Genomic DNA, 18,027 nt, shown 5'->3' with positions numbered 1-18,027 from the left:
TGTGAAACATCCTAAAAACAAACCATATATGCAGCTGAAACAATGTATTATAATGTAATACATGTTTATCTTGGTTCTTTAAAAGAAATAACACGCTGAATGAGGAAATGACGTAATTTGTGCATTCCTATTCATTTCTTTGGACTTTCGCGTCAGGCAAAATAGGATTTGAAAGATCTCTCGGGCTTTTTCTTGGTAATTTACTCTAAAATTCGAATACGTTTATTGATGCAGTAAAACAATATTGTGGTTTAATCGGTTTGAATCCATGTGAGTTTTTACACACGCAACATAAACTTAATGGGTGGCATTTTTGTCAAATAATCAAAAGATTCAGGCTCATCCAAGCAAAGTAATTACATCAGTTGTTGCTGAATTTAATCGGTATGACTGTGAAGGTTTTATTAATGTTCAAAATAGCTAATTTCTTACTTTATGACCTGATGTTTGCGTCTTGTATTTGTTTACTCTAGTCAGAGCTTCCTTCTCATGCATCCCTTGCCAGTTTGCTTGTTGCCTGGTTTTAACCAAGTAATTTTTGGTCATTATTCTTTTGATACAGGAGGTCTATTAATAGGGTTTTCTGGCTTTGCTCATCTGTACTCTACATTTACAACTTTATATAATTTTTTTTTTTTATATCTTTTATCATTTAATAAACACAAATAATTAAAAACTAAACTTTCCCAATGGGAAACCTTTTCAAATGAAAGATCTAAAATACAACACAGTAACTACAACATTAATTAGTTATTTCTTTATTTACTTGCATTCATATTTATTTATTTATATTAAAAGATTTGTTGTTATCTGTTAGAAACAAGATGAATTTTAACTGAGTTTAAAGGAACTAACAGCTTAATACGTACAGCTACCTAAAACTAAAGCAATCTACCGTAATACAATCAAACCTTCACGAATGGTGACTCTGTTTGCGACTATTGTCATTTCTAGACAGGCAGTCAACAAAGTGCCCTGGCCAGGCATTAAAAGTGATTTAATCTATTAAAAGACACCACATCAACATTTTAATTGAGATTTAAAAATCTCAAGTATCCCAGTATCTACTAAAATGTCCTGTAAAAATGGTCTGGTGAAAGGACTGGAATGAAAATAAGCAAATATCCAAAGGCAAATATTTAAAGACCAATAGAAACCCTAAAGAACTTTTTTTAATATAACATTAAACATGCTGGACTGTTGGGCTGTTTTAACTGAAGTATTTTGCCAGTTGAGTATGGCAATAATCTTCCATTGAGTAAACTGCACTTGGATCCCTTTTGTTTCGGATCAAAGGAAAACGAGCAGAGCAGAGTCTGTTTTACAGGAATTTATTGGCTTTTTCAAAAAGTGACAATAGCTTTTGTCCATAAAACTAAAGAGTCACAACATTGGCTTGAATTAAAGCACAGCTTGGAGTCTGAATACAATACCGATGAGCAACATGTACTTAACCCCTGATCTAGTAGTTCAAATACATTTTGTAAATAGGCAAAAAATATAACTGTAGCAAATTCTAATCTTAGTTTTCAGTATATGATACATGTACATGCTATCAGCATTAATTACAAAAAGCTAGGATTGTGGGGAGATTAAAGTAGCATTAACTGCAGAGGTAATAAACAAAAGATATTCATAGTGTTAGTTTAACAATACAGTGAGTGAGTCTAACTTCTGTGAAGAAAGATACAAAATAGTCAAATCACATGATTATAACAAAAAGATGAGTACACTGTATACTACACCATAACCGACAGTAGCTTTGTTACTGTTATTAGCAGGCATAAATGCTCTTTTAGTGACATTGCTTAGCCAGTAGTGATGCTAAAAATAAAAATAACATATAAATCAAATGTGCTCCACAAAAAGGTTTCGGATAAATGCCCACAGAGCATTAAAGGCTCTCTTGTTCCCCATCACCAAAACACCTGAATATTTCTCTTCCAAATACAAAAATCAAGTTTTCAGCTTCGCACTCCTGGGCAGCCATACAGTCGAGACACTTCTAGGGGGAATATTGCAAAGAGGAAAGAAAAAAAGATACCACAAACACAACGGGTCCAATTGGAGCCAAATGCACAAAATACTGGAGATTTTTCAGGGATTCGTAGCACTGTTGGTGTCAGCAGACCTTTTCCCCCAGACTCAATTTTTTCTCTGTGCTTCAGGCTTCATTCGATCCATAAGAATGAATTAACATGAATCATGTTAGGGCCAAAATTTAATTACTGGCAAAAAGGTTATGGTACATAAAAAAATGGAGGCAATTAAATTTCACAGATTGTTACTTCAAGGTGTTTGTTGATAGCAAGGAGTGACGACTGCCTTCATAAAGAGAAAGTGAAGTTTTTGACTTTTAAATGGTTGATATGAACAGCAGGGAAACAGCAGCAGACTGTCAGCTGTGTTTTAAAGGTTTGAGACGACAGAACAAAGGATTTCTTTTCGGCTAAAATACAGCATGTGTGCAGAGTGTATTTGGCAAAATTTCTTCCACTTCAAACAAACTACCAAGACTGTAAACAAAAAACAAACCAAAAAACTGGACAACCAGTGGAAGAAAAAGTTGAAGACATTCCACGGTCCGTTCTACAAAACATCCAATCCGTTTTAGAAGGCCTCAAGAAATTCAGTCTCGTCTATACAGTATACATTGTTAGGAAATAACTAGGGTCTAAAATAGTCCACACTCTTTTACCCTAAACCTGACCCTATGTTGGAGTTTTCATGGAAACGGTTGGTATAACTGTTGCAGCTACACATATAGAAGGACAGAATCTGAAATACATTGTTTTTGTGTGTCTGTGTGTGTGTGTGTATATACTGGTGTGTTTCTCCTGTGTCGTTAGCCACCCTCACCACTAGCGGTCATGCTCCCCTGTAACTGTTCCAGTGAAGGAAGTCTTAGAGGAGAGAGCACTTCTTCCCCTTCTTTTTCATAGGTGGAGGGCACAGGACGGCCCGGATGGCCTCATCGAACACAGTTTTAAGGCCACGCTGAGTCAGGGCTGAACACTCCAGGTACTTTACAGAGCCTGAAGACAGGAAACAGAAAGGCATTGGTTTATTATTTGAATCTGTCTTCCATGACCATTTACAAGAAAAGGATCAGTGACAACTGAAGCCATTACCAATCTCTTTGGCCATGGCCAGTCCTTGGGGATAGGTAATGGGAGAGAGTTTCTTCTCCTTCAGCTTCTCCATGGTATCCTTGTCATCTCTCAGATCCAGTTTGGTGCCCACGAGGATTATTGGAGTGTTGGGACAATGATGTCTCACCTCAGGATACCACTGCACAGACACAGGAGTTACAAGTTAGTGGTGTAAATATTCAGATCAGTCAGTGTCATCTTTAACACTTTATGTTATCAGAGCTCCGACTTATTACCATTTTTAATCAAGTGAAAGTTTTCTCTGCTCATCCAAACTCATATAGGGCCTTTCTGTGTGGCATCTGCATGGTCTCATCATGCCTACGAGGGTTTCCTCCCACACTTAAAAGGCACATACGTTGGCATAAGTGGTGATTCCCAACTGTCTGTAGATGATGTGAGTTTGAATAGTTAACTTTAAGCCCTGTCACTGCGCCTGTGTCCAGACGTTAAACTCAGCCCACTCTACAGATAATGACAGAATACTCAGAGTGACTTTATGACATCTTGAATAAACAAATACATATTACCACAAAAAAACAAAGGTGCAATTTAAGGGGGAAGGCAGAATTAACACAACTGTCAAGCTGTGTGTCACCAAGAGGAAGAGTGAAACAGCCAAGGCTTGCTTCTTATCAGCACAAATGAGGCTTAATGTTTGCTTTCTAAACCGTTTACTTTGCTCCCGTCCACTCTGAAAACTCTGGACAAAGCAGTAGGTTAGCATTGCTAAGCTAAAATGACTTTGGATTAAAGCAAATGTGTTGGTCGCTTAGACCCCTTCCCAATGGAAACCGGCTAGTGTGGACCTGGTGCGAACTTAAGATGGTAAAACGGGTGACAAGTTGATAAATGTGTTTAGAGTAAGGCCTAATCCCATGACAAGCCTAGAGATAAATAGGTTGTAAAATCACCAGCAGTACATTCATTATGTGGACTTATGCTTATTTCCAATTCTTTAATTTAAGTGTATCATTTTCTTTTTTCACCAACTCCTGAAAAACTGTCTCTTCAGCTCATAAATACTCAGATATTTTCATCAGCTTGTTGCAACCAGCGTGTCTATGTTGTTTAGTGTGGAGCGGGCAGTGTAAAGTGGGTTTACAGCTACCCACAGCATCCACATTTACCATATACTGCAAGAGAAGTGAAAGTGAACCAAGACAGTAAAGCTGTGGGCAAGAAAAGCAACACAATGTTGCTGTGTGAAGCTGAGGGGAACTGCAGAGTCAGATAGTAATTTCCTGTGGTTTATCATTCCCTTTGCACTAAAGTAATCATATGACTCATGGCATATATAGTGAGGTTTGTCACACTGCTTCAGCTTGTTTGTGTAAAAATATCCACAATGTTGAGCAAATGTATCTGTAGTCCAGCCTCCATGTTATTGGTCCGTTAACTATTTTTAGACCAGCAAGGAGCACAAAGATCGTTGACTTTCATACAGTGGTTTAATGCAAGGAGCAAATTCTCAAAAGGTAAAGGTTAACTGATAACATTTATAAATTATTTTAATCAAAATCAACAGATTAACGTCAATCTGCTCCTTCGTCTCACAATAAACACACTGCTGAAAAACAGACCCTAAAGATGGACAAACAGCACAACATATTGACAGTAGGGCTGGGCTATATCATACCGTTCACGGTAATACCAGTGTAATGTTGGGCAACGATAGGAAAATTAAATATCGCGATGAATATGGATAAAACGCGCTTGCGCAGTGCCTTTGTTTACATACGCACATGGCAGCGACGCAGAATGAGAAGAGCGAAAGTGGATCGTTAAATGAAACGGATGAACCAGAATTGGTTTGTAAAAATGCTGCAACTTCAGTGGTGTGGAACTGGTTTGGTTTTCGTCCGTCAGATACACAACAAAGCTCTATTTTTGGTAGCGCATGCTAGCGGGCCGTCGTTATTTCCGTGTTGTTTGGAAAATACGGCACACTTAAAATCAATCCTTCGATTTTTCTGAAAATCGACAGTGCCCCTTATAATCCCGTGTGCCTTATGTATGAATTCTGGTTGCGTTTACTGACCTCGAAACGATTTTATGTGCACGGCGCTCGAAAATCTGTCAAATGTTTCAGTACGACTTTGCTAAGCTACGAACCCGCACCGCTTGATGGATTGTCGGAGCATTACGGCTATCGTAGGCAGGAGCCTCGCGGAGTGATACGAACTGTGCTTCAACATAATATTACCGTATTGTGTGTGTATAACCTCTTTTTAAGTTTTGTGGATATTATACATGATTATGCTGAGGATGTGTCGGCCAATTTCCACTGGAAATTTTGGTTTAACTGTCAGCAAGGAATTGCATTTGCACGGTTAATTTTTTTTATATAACTTTAATGCACTTAAAAAAGCTGCTTGTTTAAGTGAAAATACATTGACTTTCTTTTTTTTTTTGCACTAATAAAGTTGAGGAGTTGTAAAGTCTTTTGTCTAGTGTCAATTATACCATCAGTTATATCGTTATCGTAAATTTTCAAATGTATATTGTGATAAATATTTTTGGTCATATCGCCCTGCTCTAATTGACAGCTATGCTTAGTTGACATACATACCATTGCACTGACTTCATCAAAAATTTAAAAAAAAAGAAAAGGAAAAAAAAAAGCTTCATATTCAGAAAGTTCTTGCACATTACCCTAAATGGTAAGCTCAAGCTCAGATCAAGGTCTTCTCAGAAAATAAACTGATTTAGTTTAATTTGCTCACAAAAGGAAATGATTCTAGTTTATCTGTGTTAACTTTAAGCTGATGTAGACAAACTGTAGCAAACTTTCCTTGTGTGTCTCACATGAATAATAGGGATGTACTTCTGAAACCGAGAACATTGCACCGCGTTCCACCTTCCCGTACTGCGAAACACACACAAAGCGGGTAATGCCAATAACCAATAACCAAGGCACGCTAATCTGGTAAAGGCTGAACAATTTAAAGATAACCTGGGTAAAAGGTAAACAGGAAACAGAGCAAAATAACTGTTTTCTCCTCCTCAACTGAATGGGCCAATCTGAACAAAAGTGCACAATCATCACCACATACAGTGATTATTAACATCTAAATATGAAATGAACCATTAAAAAAAACAAAAATTTTCAATGTTTTTTGTTATTCAGCTCATCCAAAGGAAAAAACATGAGGTAGTGCCCCAGCTGTGATTTTGAAGAACTGCTACACCCTTGTTTGGGGGGGGGGGGGGGGTGGGGGGGGGGGGGGGGCAACAAGCAACAAGCAACATAGCAACAAGATCCAGCCTCACTGAGCCTTTCCAAAGTGTGGACTTGAAACTATATAGCAGTTTTTAAATTCTGTTGACAGACTGAGTAAAAGCAAACTTATAATGAAATAATGTAAGGCATGTTTTTCCTGAACGCTGTCGGCACATTTGATCCAAGAAGAAATGGTAAAACAGGATTTTATTTATTTTTATATTTATATATATATATATATATATATATATATATATATATATATATATATATATATATATATATATATATTATTTCCATTTGGAGTTGAAAGTTGCTGTGTAGTCTACACCCTTTTCTTGTTTTGTGCATCAGAAACAACTGCTAAATGTCACAGATGCTAGCTAAAAAGCCACCAAAGGCAGATTGCAATGTAAACGCTAACTCCACTAAGGGGTGGACTTATCGAAAGTTTTTCCTCATACAATGGTTAAAATTGCTTTATCGTAACCATCGAGTATAGATTGCCGTGGCAAAATTAAGCTGTCTGCATGTAATTCAGTGTCAGTTTTTATTCTCCCACATGCTGTGAATGCATCATTAATTCCCCCTCTTCCAACAGGAAACATTTCTACCAGGCACACTGCACTTCATATACTACCAGATAGGGAACAATATGGTGACAGCAGAAGTTTCAGACGAGCGAGGGTTTGGATTTCACAAGGAGGATGTCGAACAAAATGCAGTTATTTGCAAAACATGCTGTAAAACTATTGCCATGAAAGGTAACAGGACCAAGAATTTATTCCAAATCATCCACTGCAAAACTAAAAATGTTTTAAATTCGGCATGTCAGCATCTCTTCACACACCAAAGAAAGTGTTAAATAAACCAGCTGTGATACCTGTGACTGTTCTTGGTCAGTCGTTTTCATAGTCACTATTTGTTCTGTAATTTGAGGTGACTACATTTTTTATTTTACAATTTCTATATGTTACGAGCACAAAACAGCACCTATTTAATTTTAATTGTTTTATTTTTTCTTAACTATTGCTTTTTTGTAGCTATGATCTTTCGTTTGTAAAAGCCGAGTGTTGATGACAAAAAGACTTACTGTCGCAATATTGTCATTTATGAAAAAAGTCTGTGCAACTGATGTTTACAAAAAAAAAAAAAAAAAAAAAACCCAAAACATTAAAATAAAACATTTCAATTCATTCAGATTTTTTTGCATTAAAAGAAAACAAAATATTGAATTGTTGATTTGAATGAGCATACTTGTGCAATTTTAGGCATTATACGGTTGAAAATAACATCTGTTTCTGAAGGTTATTTAAACATACAGTGGAACCCCGACTTACGAATACCCCGTTTCACGAAATTCAAGTTACGAAGGCACTGAACGGCAATATGTCTGTCCGTGTTACAGCAAAATGCCCGAGTAACGAAATCCGCTGGCTCTGATTGGCTGAGCCTACAATGCCTTCCGAATCATGTGACAACCCCTTGGCTTCTGTACTTGCGCTTCGCTGTTCCACTTGAACGACGTATTGTTGTTCTAGTTAGCAATTAGCCTATAGCCTATCGTTCAGCATCGCCTCACTCAAAACCCGCAATGGGTGCTTCGACTTACCAAAATTTTCGGTTTACGAAAGACCCTCAGGAACGAATTAATTTTGTAAGTCGGGGTTCCACTGTATTGTCACATACATCATGTATTGTGATATAGCCAAAAAAATATTGTGACATTAGATTTTCCTAATATCACTCAGCCCCATCTCCAGCTGAACAACAGGAGGAGTGATACACTCTCCAAGTGTCATGCCTGTGATGTGCCCCTCCGTCTTGTGGTGAACAGGAACTATTTTTGGGGGCGGTACGAATAATTTGTGTGGCATTTTGTGTGTGATATGTTACGCTGTTGTTTGCTAAATTTGTATGTTTGTAGTTTTAGAAATGTGTTGTTTGTGGGTTTCACAACAAAATAACAAAACAAATCAAACTTTTTCCTACTCCACTTTGTTTGTTGTGTGGTTTTGGGTCCATGTTAATACAGTGTGTCAAAATGAAATAACTGCTAGACATGGGGGGATTGTGTCTTTTTTTCCCCCCAGCAGTTCAAAATGAGTTAAATGAGTTAAAAATAACCAATTATGTCCTTGAAGGGTATAATGCCAAGCAAGGACAAAAGTTTCACAATGAACAAAGTTTTATTAAGCTGAAACTCTTAATTTCATCTCTACTTTCCAGATTTTTTCCTTCATATTTACTGATTAATTTTCTATCTACAGTGGCTTGTCCAGCACAGGCAAAAAATAAGCAAACTTAGAGACTACAAGAGCACAAACTGGACGGATGAAACATAAATAAGCTGACACCTTTCCAGCCTTCACTCGTTCTGACATACAGCAATTACTCACCTTGGCACGGACGTTTTCAAACGAGGCAGGACTCACAAGCGAAAAGCAGATAAGAAACACATCCTGGTAAGACACGGAAAACAAAGCAATCAGAGCCTGTAACAATCACTTCCTGTTAAGAATACTGGAAGGGATGGAGGGGAATCCTGTGTTCACAAAGGTGTGCGCGTTTCTTTCTGTTTTTTTTTTTTCCTTTTAACTTCCTCATTCATTCTCAGAAATCAGACTCTGGTTTATGCATGGAGGATAATACATGAACTGTAGCACAACACTGTCTGATTATGTTTTTGTTGTGGTTGTTGTACCGTCTGTGGGTAGGAAAGTGGGCGGAGTCTGTCGTAGTCTTCTTGTCCTGCTGTATCCCAAAGACCCAGGTTCACCGGCTTCCCATCCACCATAACATTGGCGGAGTAGTTGTCGAACCTGACAGAAGTGATGAAGTGCAAATGAGCCAAGCCCTTCAGGCTTAATATAAATTGTTGAAATATAACTACTAAGAAAAAAAAAAAAAAAAAAAAAAAAGGACAAGAAATACGCGGTGATCAACCTATCCCCTGATTAATCGTGCCCTTTTGCAATTTCTGCTCTCTCTTAAAAACAACTGCTCATTTTTAAAGTCTGGCTGAACCAAAAGCCTGTTTGTCAACTGCCTGCAGAGCCAGTTCGTGCCACAGTTAAGGTCGATAAAGATCAACACTTTCCACAGCTGGTCTAGGATCAGATTAGGTGCAGGGATTCTTCTTGACTTCCTGTAACATGTATTCCTGGTGTAGTTACAGTTAAATGCTGTGATTGTAACCTCCTCTGCAAGACTATATTTAAAAAACAAGATGCCATGCTTGCTCATGCATTGATTGTGTAAGGAGGGTGGAGACCAATTACTGACTGTTATTCTCACATAAATAAATAAATACTCACTGAGCTGCAGTCTCAGATACTCACACTGTGGGGATGTACTCTCCAGGAAAGGCATTGGTGGTGTAGCTGATGAGCAGACAGGTCTTACCCACAGCTCTGTAGGAGAGAAGATGTTGGATTAGCATTTATTGAGAGAAGGCAAAAAAAAAAGTGTGACTGGGCTCAGATCTTACAAATACTGACATAAGCAACAATCATTACAATTTCATTTCTACAAATGGTGTTAAGATCAGTAAACGGCACTGCTTACAACAAAAAAAATCCCTGGTGTAATACTCTGGGAAAACGGAATTGTGTTATTTTCTAAGTTCTTCTTTTTGCAAGATAAAGCACATGAGAGCAGTGGTAGAGGCACATTTGCCAAATATGAAACTTTCTTGGTTCCCTTCAGCATGCTACCCTCATGTCTACTGCACAGTTCCCCTTACACTCAAAGCAAAATAAAGAGATTCAACACAGCCACGGGCTCTGAATGGGTCTTGCTGCTGCAGTATCTACCACACCCAGAGCAAGCGGTTATGAGTGCATTTACCTCCCACATATTGTTAGCACATCTTAATGTCACTGTCTTAGCTTGTGTGTTAATCCCCTGCTGCTGAGGAAGCCCTTAAATTTTGGGAAGCTGAAAAAGCGCTGTGTTTGTAGCTTTAACAGTGACTTGCTGGAATACAGCAGCGAGATGATGGACACACAGACACACACAAAAGCTAAATTCCTAAGTAATAATAGCGAAACTTGAATTTAAGCTGTGGATGTACGACCTGCCCTGTGATGTCTGACTCACCTAAGAGTGAAAGATTAGTCAACCACTTGCACACTGGCCAGCCTGTATTACCAATACTTACTCATACCACCAACCCTAATGTATGAAAACTATAGTCTAAATAAATAGATAAAAATATAATAGTCAAATGCGAGTACCCATGTCGGCAAAATTAACAGGTAGTAAAAGATTAGCAGCTAACTTTACCCGCTCGGAAATCTGTTGCAAAGGGTTTTAACGTCAGCTACTCGGATGACAGTCTTTTAGCTACAATTACATTTTTAAAAGGTAAAGAAAAATAAACAGGTGTTTAATATAAACGAATACCCGGCTGGGTTTGGTGAACTTACCCGTCTCCGACCACAACACACTTTATGGCCTGCATTGCTACGCGGCTAGAGGAATGCTAAGTTAGCCCGGGAGCCAGCTAACGTTAGCTAGAGTCTCTTTTCCTTTGTCCGGGATTGCTCGCTGGTGAAAAGTCCCAACGAGCGTCTTTCTCCGCCGACCTGTGCTGCTACAACCGAGCTCCTGGGACGCGAAACAACTTAGGGGGGACTTACACTAACTTTATCGAGCAGTTTACGGCGAGTTTACTCGTGAATTTCCCTTCCTACATTCCCATGCTTTCGTAGGCTGATCTGGAAGCTATGAAGCAAAACAGCGGCCACCACCCCTGAGTTAAAAAAAAAAAAAAAAAAAAAAAAATTAGTCTACAACACCACCAGTAGATGGCACATCCGGTGCACTGGTCCATACGCCCACACAGACTTTCGTCCTAAAAATCAACCGGAAGTAGCCGAATTTCAGAGGATTGAATGACATGTATTATAATATAACAGATTTAAAGTTTATTGTTTAATTTAGTGTGGGAAAACAAATAATACAAAAAAAGTGGAGGGACTATTTATGGAATGACACTAAACGAGGAACTGACGTCAGCTACACGATCCCTGCAATTTCTATGGACTATGGCGTTGGAATTTTTGCCCTCAATTGTGTCTTTCAGGCTAAGCTTTAAAAGAGGATTTGAAAGGTTTCTCTGCTCCAGCTTCATGTTTTTCTGTGGTACAAAGCATACCAGACATCTGTCCATACCCTAAAGATCATTCTTATGTCGTGATTACCCCAACTTTTTTTTTTATCATGACAAAATCGTATTTGGATGTAGTAGACAAGACCCACTGATCTCTCAGTAAACATAAATTGCTTCTTTGTTTTTGCTTTTGTTTGTAATTCACTAAGAGTTTTGTTATTAGAGCAGGAACTTTTACACTCCCCATTCTCACCTCCACATTTTCTTCTCTCTCACTGGCTCCAAAAATACCTCTTGTCTGTCTTCTTCCTTTGTCTTTGGTCAGCAGTAGGATCATTTCCATTTGTACCCTGTTGGTCGATATCTATGGAGGCAGACATTGTTAACCTGGGCCCTGATCAATTTAGTGTGGAACTCTCATTTTTGAGCCACAACAAGAAAGTGCTCTGAGTGCTAGACTAATGAAAAAAAGGCAGTATACAAATGCCAACCTTTGCTTCAGATTGTGGCACATTTGTTTATTTATTTGGCTTGTTTCTTACATGCACTTGTCACTTTTGTTTGCTTGTTTTACTTCAATTTTTACTTAGTAATATATGTGTTATTATTCTTCAGATGAAGGACGTTTCTTTTCGAAGTCAGGTTTCCTTCCTCATCAGCACTATACCTATTGCCTTTGGACAAATACAAATAATTAAAAACTAAATGATTTTGTCCGACCATTTCACTTAATTTCACATAAATAAAAATTAGACCTAAAATATAATTTCCACACTTGCAATCAATTTTAATCTTATATATTTAAACTTTGTGTATATTAATCTATTAATGTAAAACAAACCATTGCAACTACAGCATTTGTGTGTTGTCTTGTATTTTTTTTACCTACTGTCTGGATAAATATGAATATGAAGTTATGACACTTTATGTGTACTTCAGCTGTGATTTGTTTTTTTGTTTTTAAAAAAAATGAAGAACCATATACCTGAGAGTTTAGCCTCGGGGTTCCAGTTGCCCTTTATTGACTCTTACTTCCGTGTGTCACACCGTAATGAGTCCCCGGTAAACAGCTATCGGGGTGGAGCAGATTTTCCAACACAATCGATTTAAAAAAAGGACAAAAATGGGGCTCGGTGTCGACGAGTGATATAAATATGAAGTGTGACACCTTTGCCATCGCTTCGCCTTACCAGATGACAAACTAACCCTGGAAACCAGCCAACGGACTGGGCTGTATGGCGGGTCTGTCATATTTGGTGCTCCGGTTTTCGGGCTCTGCTGGTCGGACGTACGGAATATTTTCGAAAGGCTTGACGAGGACTTTGTTGATATTTTTTGATCTCGCATGGCGGCTGCGAATCAGATTCCCCTATGTCTACCTCGTCGCCTCTATGATGTTTAATGTGAGATTACAGGTAATCATTCAGCCGCTGTAATCGGTCATCAACCCTCTAAACGGCACAGAGACAGCTGCTGATTGCAAAGGCCCCTCATGTTGGATTCATTACTGCCTTTGCTTTTACCTGAATGAGCGACACGTTGTAAAAGATTTATCCTTAATGGACGGATAAACGATCAATTTTAACTACATTTAAAGCTTAAGGGTTACAGGTACTTAAAACTAAAGCTGCTTAATACAAGGAAAATTCTCCCTTTATCTTGTCTTTAATGCTCACTTTTCTCAATTAAGGAGGTGCCGATTTATTATTACCAGCATTTTATTGGCTTCCATTTTTAGTGCCTTAAACTTTCAATGAAGATCTATTAGCTTATTAATGGCTTTAATGGATTATGTTGATTATTTTTGGGCAACTCTGCCAAATGTGTTAATATTATGCAAACAAAACAACTGCCTTTTGTTAGCGATACATTGAGAAACTGTAAAAAAAAAAAAAATTATTTGTTCCTTATTTTATTTATTTTAAATTATTTCCAAGATACACACATCTTGGCTGACCAGTAACTGATATATCTGAAGCAGGCAACAGATATCCTAGTCGGGGACTTGAGGTTTCATCTGTCTCCAGATTAAAAATATTGCTTCTAATTTGCTACCCTTTTTGGGTCCTGTTGCGTGACCCAATTTTGGCCAAGCTACAGCTGTCACATTTGACTCAAGAAGATTTATAGAGAGGAGTTCATAACCGACTCAATAACTTAAAGGCATCCACGTCCTGTGGCTGCAAAACAAGCCCAAATCATCATCCCTCCACCACCTTGCTTGACAGCAGGTGTGAGGTGTTTGTGCTAATATCCTGTGGTTGGTTTTTACTTTGGTTTCGTCTGTCCAAACAACATTGTTTCAGAAGTCTTTGGCAAATCTAAGCTGTGCTTTCATGCAGTGGTCAAACTTGCTGATGATCAGTTAATCAAGGGCAGCTGATCGTCAGCTCCTAGCTGCTACTTACACACTTATATCCTGTGGAAGCGATAAGGGTGACCTAGTTTCTCACTGAAGGGGATAAAGTCCTGTGAAAACTTTATTTTTCATATAACTGCAGTTCAAAAGTAGATATCAAAATAATAAATGAAGATGAAAATACTAAGAAGAGATTGGATAAACACACTTTGCATTGTTTGTCCACCAGAGGGCACTCTGCAACTTCACTGTCAGCAACACGGTGTTTGGAGCAAGAACCTGCTGATATGAGTAGAGTCAGGCAGAGCATAAACAAGTATATAAGTAACTACTTAAGACAAATTTTGGAAATGTTAGGGAAGCCTATTTTAAAAAAAAATCACCAAATATCTAAGTTGGTCAAAAATCCTATCCTACTTCTCTTTTTTTTAATTTATTTAGCACTACCTAACAGAGTTCTCATATCTTTATAGGTTCACATCGAAATCCACTGAGTCTTCAATGGCTGCATTAACACTTAACAATGGATAGTGTGCACTGCCACGTTCCAGCCATCAGAAAACACCGGCTGACCACACACAGCGATGTGAAGAAAGAAGACACTTCAAGACACTTCAGTCCAACACAATAACGTGGCTGTTCGTTTTTGCCGCCAGTTACACGGCCCGGCGCCTTTGCAGGTGAAGGGAAGCGGTGATGTCTGCAGATATGAGACAGGGTGAGCGGCGATAGATGGAGCAGATGGAGCGGGGAAAGAGCCCAGCAGTCACCGATTCAGGAGAAGCTCGTCAGGTGCATGAAGATATTTCCCCCGCCTTTTCTCTCTGATATCGAGGACTGTAGCATGAATGATTGTTGCTGTGAAAGCTTATAGTTTCTCTTTATGTCTTACATGTACAGCTGACCTAAATTAACAGTATTAGTAATCACCCAAATCCTTTTTTATGTTTCTGTAATGGTTAATCCACCAGTATGTGCACGTTCTATAATTAAAATTATATTTTAATGCTAAAACATAATTATTGTTATCCATGAATTTTCAAATTTATGCCCTTCAGTTTTTCTGTTTCATCAAAGAAAAAACATCAAAGCATTTTTATTTAATAGAAGGTGCCAAATTACAGTTATTTACTTGCATTACTAAACAGAATATTCAGTTTGAGTCGTTAAGTCCAGTGTGCGGTTCAAATCTGGGTGTAAAAACATGAATTCGGTTTGAAGACTCAAAATGGTCAAAGATCGAGAACTCACCGAAAAGGACAGAGTCCGCATTAAAGTACTTCACGATGCCGGATGGTCTTTCAGACAAATAGGACAAGACATAAAATGTTCTCACAGTGTGGTCAAGTACGCTTTGGAGTCAGTTGCAGGGACCGGTACTTACAGAATGCGCCAAGGAAGAGGCAGAAAACAAAAGCTGACTGACGCAGATGTCCGGCACCTCAAGATTTTAAGTACCAGTGACAGAAGGAAGACCACTGCTGATCTTCAAGTAGAGCTAAATGCTTCTAGAGCAGAGTCTGAAAAGGTCTCCAGAATGACCATAAGCAGACGACTGAATGAACAGGGCTTAAAGGGGAGAGTCGCTGCTAAGAAGCAGTTATTGAGGCCCACAAACATCCAGAAACGTCTCAGATTACCCAGGGAGCGCAAACACTGGACTGTAGATGTCTGGAATAAGGTACTTTGGACTGATGAGTCTGAGTTTGAAGTCTTTGGTCAGAATAATCACTGAAAATCTGGAGAAGGTTTTGATGCTTGATGCACTGCACCCACAGTAGAGCATGGTGGAGGTTCCATTATGGTTTGGGGTTCCATTTCTGGAAACGGCGTGGGCAAATTCGTGAAAATTGACAGTATCGTGAACATAAAGATCTACCACAACATCTTGGTGGGTCATGGAATCCCTTCTGGACTGAAACTGATTGGTCGTGAGTTCATATACCAACAACACAGTGACCCCAAACATACTTCATAGCTGTGCAGAGAGTATTTGACCAAGGAGAAGGAATCTGGAGTACTGGAACTGATGGACTAGACAAATCAGAGTCCAGACTTGAATCCTATTGAACAAATTTGGGATTTGGTGGATTTGAAGATAGATTGCATAAAAGTTTCATCCACAGCAAGTCTCTGGGAACAGCTGGAAACTATTTGGAGCTCAGTAACAAAGGAGACTGTGGAAACGTACATAAAAACAATGCCAGTAACAATGCAAGGCCAACGGAGGCCATACAAATTATTACGTTTTTCTGTTTGTTTGGTTATTATTGGTGAATAAGGACTATTTAGTAGTTTCCGTTTGTTATTTGCCTTACAAATAACAATTTTTTTTAGTTTTAAACAATTTCTTAAAAATTTCTAAAAAAAATTGGGTTTTAGGCCATCTAATGAATTTGTCAAGCATCGTACATGTATAGACATTCAGTGTGAGGTATAAAGTAAACATCTCATTTTTATTTGAAGAGGTTCTTTTCCCTGCATGACGCACAATGTTTCGTTTGTCCTCTATGATCTGGACTAATCATTTGTGGCTGGGTTTAACTGGATATACATCAGATATCAGCAGGTTTGTTGTAGGAGAAGTCAGTAAGTGCAGTAATGGTTCTCACTCTCATGCTCAGGTGGTCACCGTTTCTATTGTGTTTCTGCTTACCAGTGGGATCAGCAAATCGATGCTAGTGAAAGGTGTTACATTCAAAATTATTTATTACTGTTTTAAGTTTTTATTTCTGTGAAATGTGTGTGAGTGGGGTTTGAAGTTACAGAGCAAATGCTGAGAATGAATGAACTCTGTGAGAAATAAACGAATTACACCACGACTCTGAGCCATTTCTATGAGTAAAAGGTAACAGTTGTCTCGTTTGGGTTTATTAAACTGTCCTTTAGAAACAGGTCATCTTCTATAGCATGTTCTTGAACCACATAGAAACAGCGACATGTGTGGCAAAACCACTTATTTTCTGTTGCTATGTTTCTGGTTACGTGGACAATTTTAAAACAGAACATGAAAATCTTAAAATACAATGAAGGAAAAAGTGTTTTGATGATCAAAATGAATTTGAAACAATGACAATGAATTGAGTTGAAAATGATGAAGATTGAGTGTCATCGTGGATGTGTAGCCGACAAATCTACAGCAGCCGATGACGCTATCATGTCAACATAGACCAGACAGAACCAGAAAAGTGTAACTGATAAAGTGTCCTTTATTAGTAAACTGATGATCCATCATATATCAAAGGTAAGTAAGAAAGAAAATTGTTTTTTTAATTGTTAGTTTTCAAATGAATAACAGTATCAATAATTAATTCTATAGTACAATTTTTTACACAGTAATAAAGAGAAAATTTGCTGTAAATTCACTGATAGTTTTTGTTTTTAGAATAAATTCCTTTATTTCTTAGAATGTAAGCCCAAGCTTATCACGTGGAACATTTGATCGTCTGTTCACGGCCACTTTAACTGGATGGTCAAAATGTGAATTTTAAAGGAACTGGACAGTTTTTTTAAAGTTAGACTTCTTTGCACTGAACATAAAGGTTCAGTTGGAGGTGACTGGTTTATAGTTTATACACCATGTATTTACTGGTTCAGCCCACGTAAGAGGAAATAAAGAAGATATCAAATTAATCTGACACCCCTGCTGTAAAGCATCATAAAAAGCTGTGATCAGACAGCTGTTTGCTTTTCATGTGGGCAAGAAAGTAAAGAAGGTTTAAGGCTTAATAACTGTTCTCTTTATAGCATTTTAATCTCACCGTAAATCCATGCAAGAAGTTGAAAGGTTCCTTGAATTTCATACATGAAGCCACCAGCCTGTTTGGATACTTGACACCTGCTTCCTCTGCTGGGTAAGTGTGATGATTGTGTTGTGTTGTGGTGCCCACTGTCCACAGGGGGGAAGCAGCTTACTGAATTCCTTTCCTATCTGTTGGAAACGGCCACTGAGAGCTGTCAATCTCTTTGAAGCTGACACAGGCTAATAAAACTATAAATATAGCTCACGATTATTTAGTCCCACACTGTGATCTTTTATAAAAATCTGTTATTCAGATTTAGTGCACCTGTGAAGGAAATGTTTAGTTTCCCTTGTACGATGTATCCGTTCCCTCGTTCTCTGATCTAAATCAATTTAAAAAATCCTGTGTGACTAATGTCTGTTTTTGAAGTGGGA

At 38.2% G+C, this 18,027-nt stretch overlaps 2 protein-coding genes across 2 annotated transcripts; one reads left to right on the top strand and one right to left on the bottom strand.

Moving 5' to 3' along the window:
- Positions 1 to 1,315: 1,315 nt before the first annotated feature.
- On the bottom strand, positions 1,316 to 11,146 carry LOC146576105 (ras-related C3 botulinum toxin substrate 1-like). Its single transcript, XM_085271143.1, has 6 exons — positions 10,806 to 11,146; positions 9,717 to 9,788; positions 9,080 to 9,197; positions 8,775 to 8,837; positions 3,132 to 3,291; positions 1,316 to 3,035 (listed from the first exon to the last, which is right to left on the bottom strand). Exons 1-6 carry the CDS (start codon positions 10,838 to 10,840, stop codon positions 2,905 to 2,907), a joined length of 579 nt encoding a protein of 192 aa, XP_085127269.1. The 5' UTR covers positions 10,841 to 11,146; the 3' UTR covers positions 1,316 to 2,904.
- Positions 11,147 to 12,540: 1,394 nt separating this feature from the next.
- Positions 12,541 to 16,672, top strand: smim10l3 (small integral membrane protein 10 like 3). The gene is made up of 2 exons (XM_085271140.1): positions 12,541 to 12,906; positions 14,324 to 16,672. The coding sequence occupies exons 1-2, from the start codon at positions 12,727 to 12,729 to the stop codon at positions 14,342 to 14,344; spliced, it is 201 nt and encodes a 66-aa protein (XP_085127266.1). The 5' UTR covers positions 12,541 to 12,726; the 3' UTR covers positions 14,345 to 16,672.
- Positions 16,673 to 18,027: the final 1,355 nt, after the last annotated feature.

The sequence above is a fragment of the Mchenga conophoros genome, linkage group LG4, assembly GCF_057382185.1.
Source record: "Mchenga conophoros isolate Kocher_MC1m ecotype Shallow Benthic linkage group LG4, M_conophoros_male_GT1.1, whole genome shotgun sequence".
Lineage (NCBI taxonomy): Eukaryota > Metazoa > Chordata > Actinopteri > Cichliformes > Cichlidae > Mchenga > Mchenga conophoros.
Note: the sequence above shows the minus strand (reverse complement) of the source record. Positions and strands in the feature narration are given on the sequence as shown.

Excerpts from the sequence above, each read along its gene's own strand:
- LOC146576105 (XM_085271143.1), bottom strand. The coding sequence starts at position 10,840 with ATGCAGGCCATAAAGTGTGTTGTGGTCGGAGACGG. Across the intron at positions 9,789-10,805 it reads TGTGTTGTGGTCGGAGACGG|AGCTGTGGGTAAGACCTGTC; the intron begins GTAAGTTCACCA and ends TCTCTCCTACAG. Across the intron at positions 3,036-3,131 it reads GGCCATGGCCAAAGAGATTG|GCTCTGTAAAGTACCTGGAG; the intron begins GTAATGGCTTCA and ends TCCTGTCTTCAG.
- smim10l3 (XM_085271140.1), top strand. The coding sequence starts at position 12,727 with ATGGCGGGTCTGTCATATTTGGTGCTCCGGTTTTCGGGCTCTGCTGGT. Across the intron at positions 12,907-14,323 it reads TGTTTAATGTGAGATTACAG|GTTCACATCGAAATCCACTG; the intron begins GTAATCATTCAG and ends ATATCTTTATAG.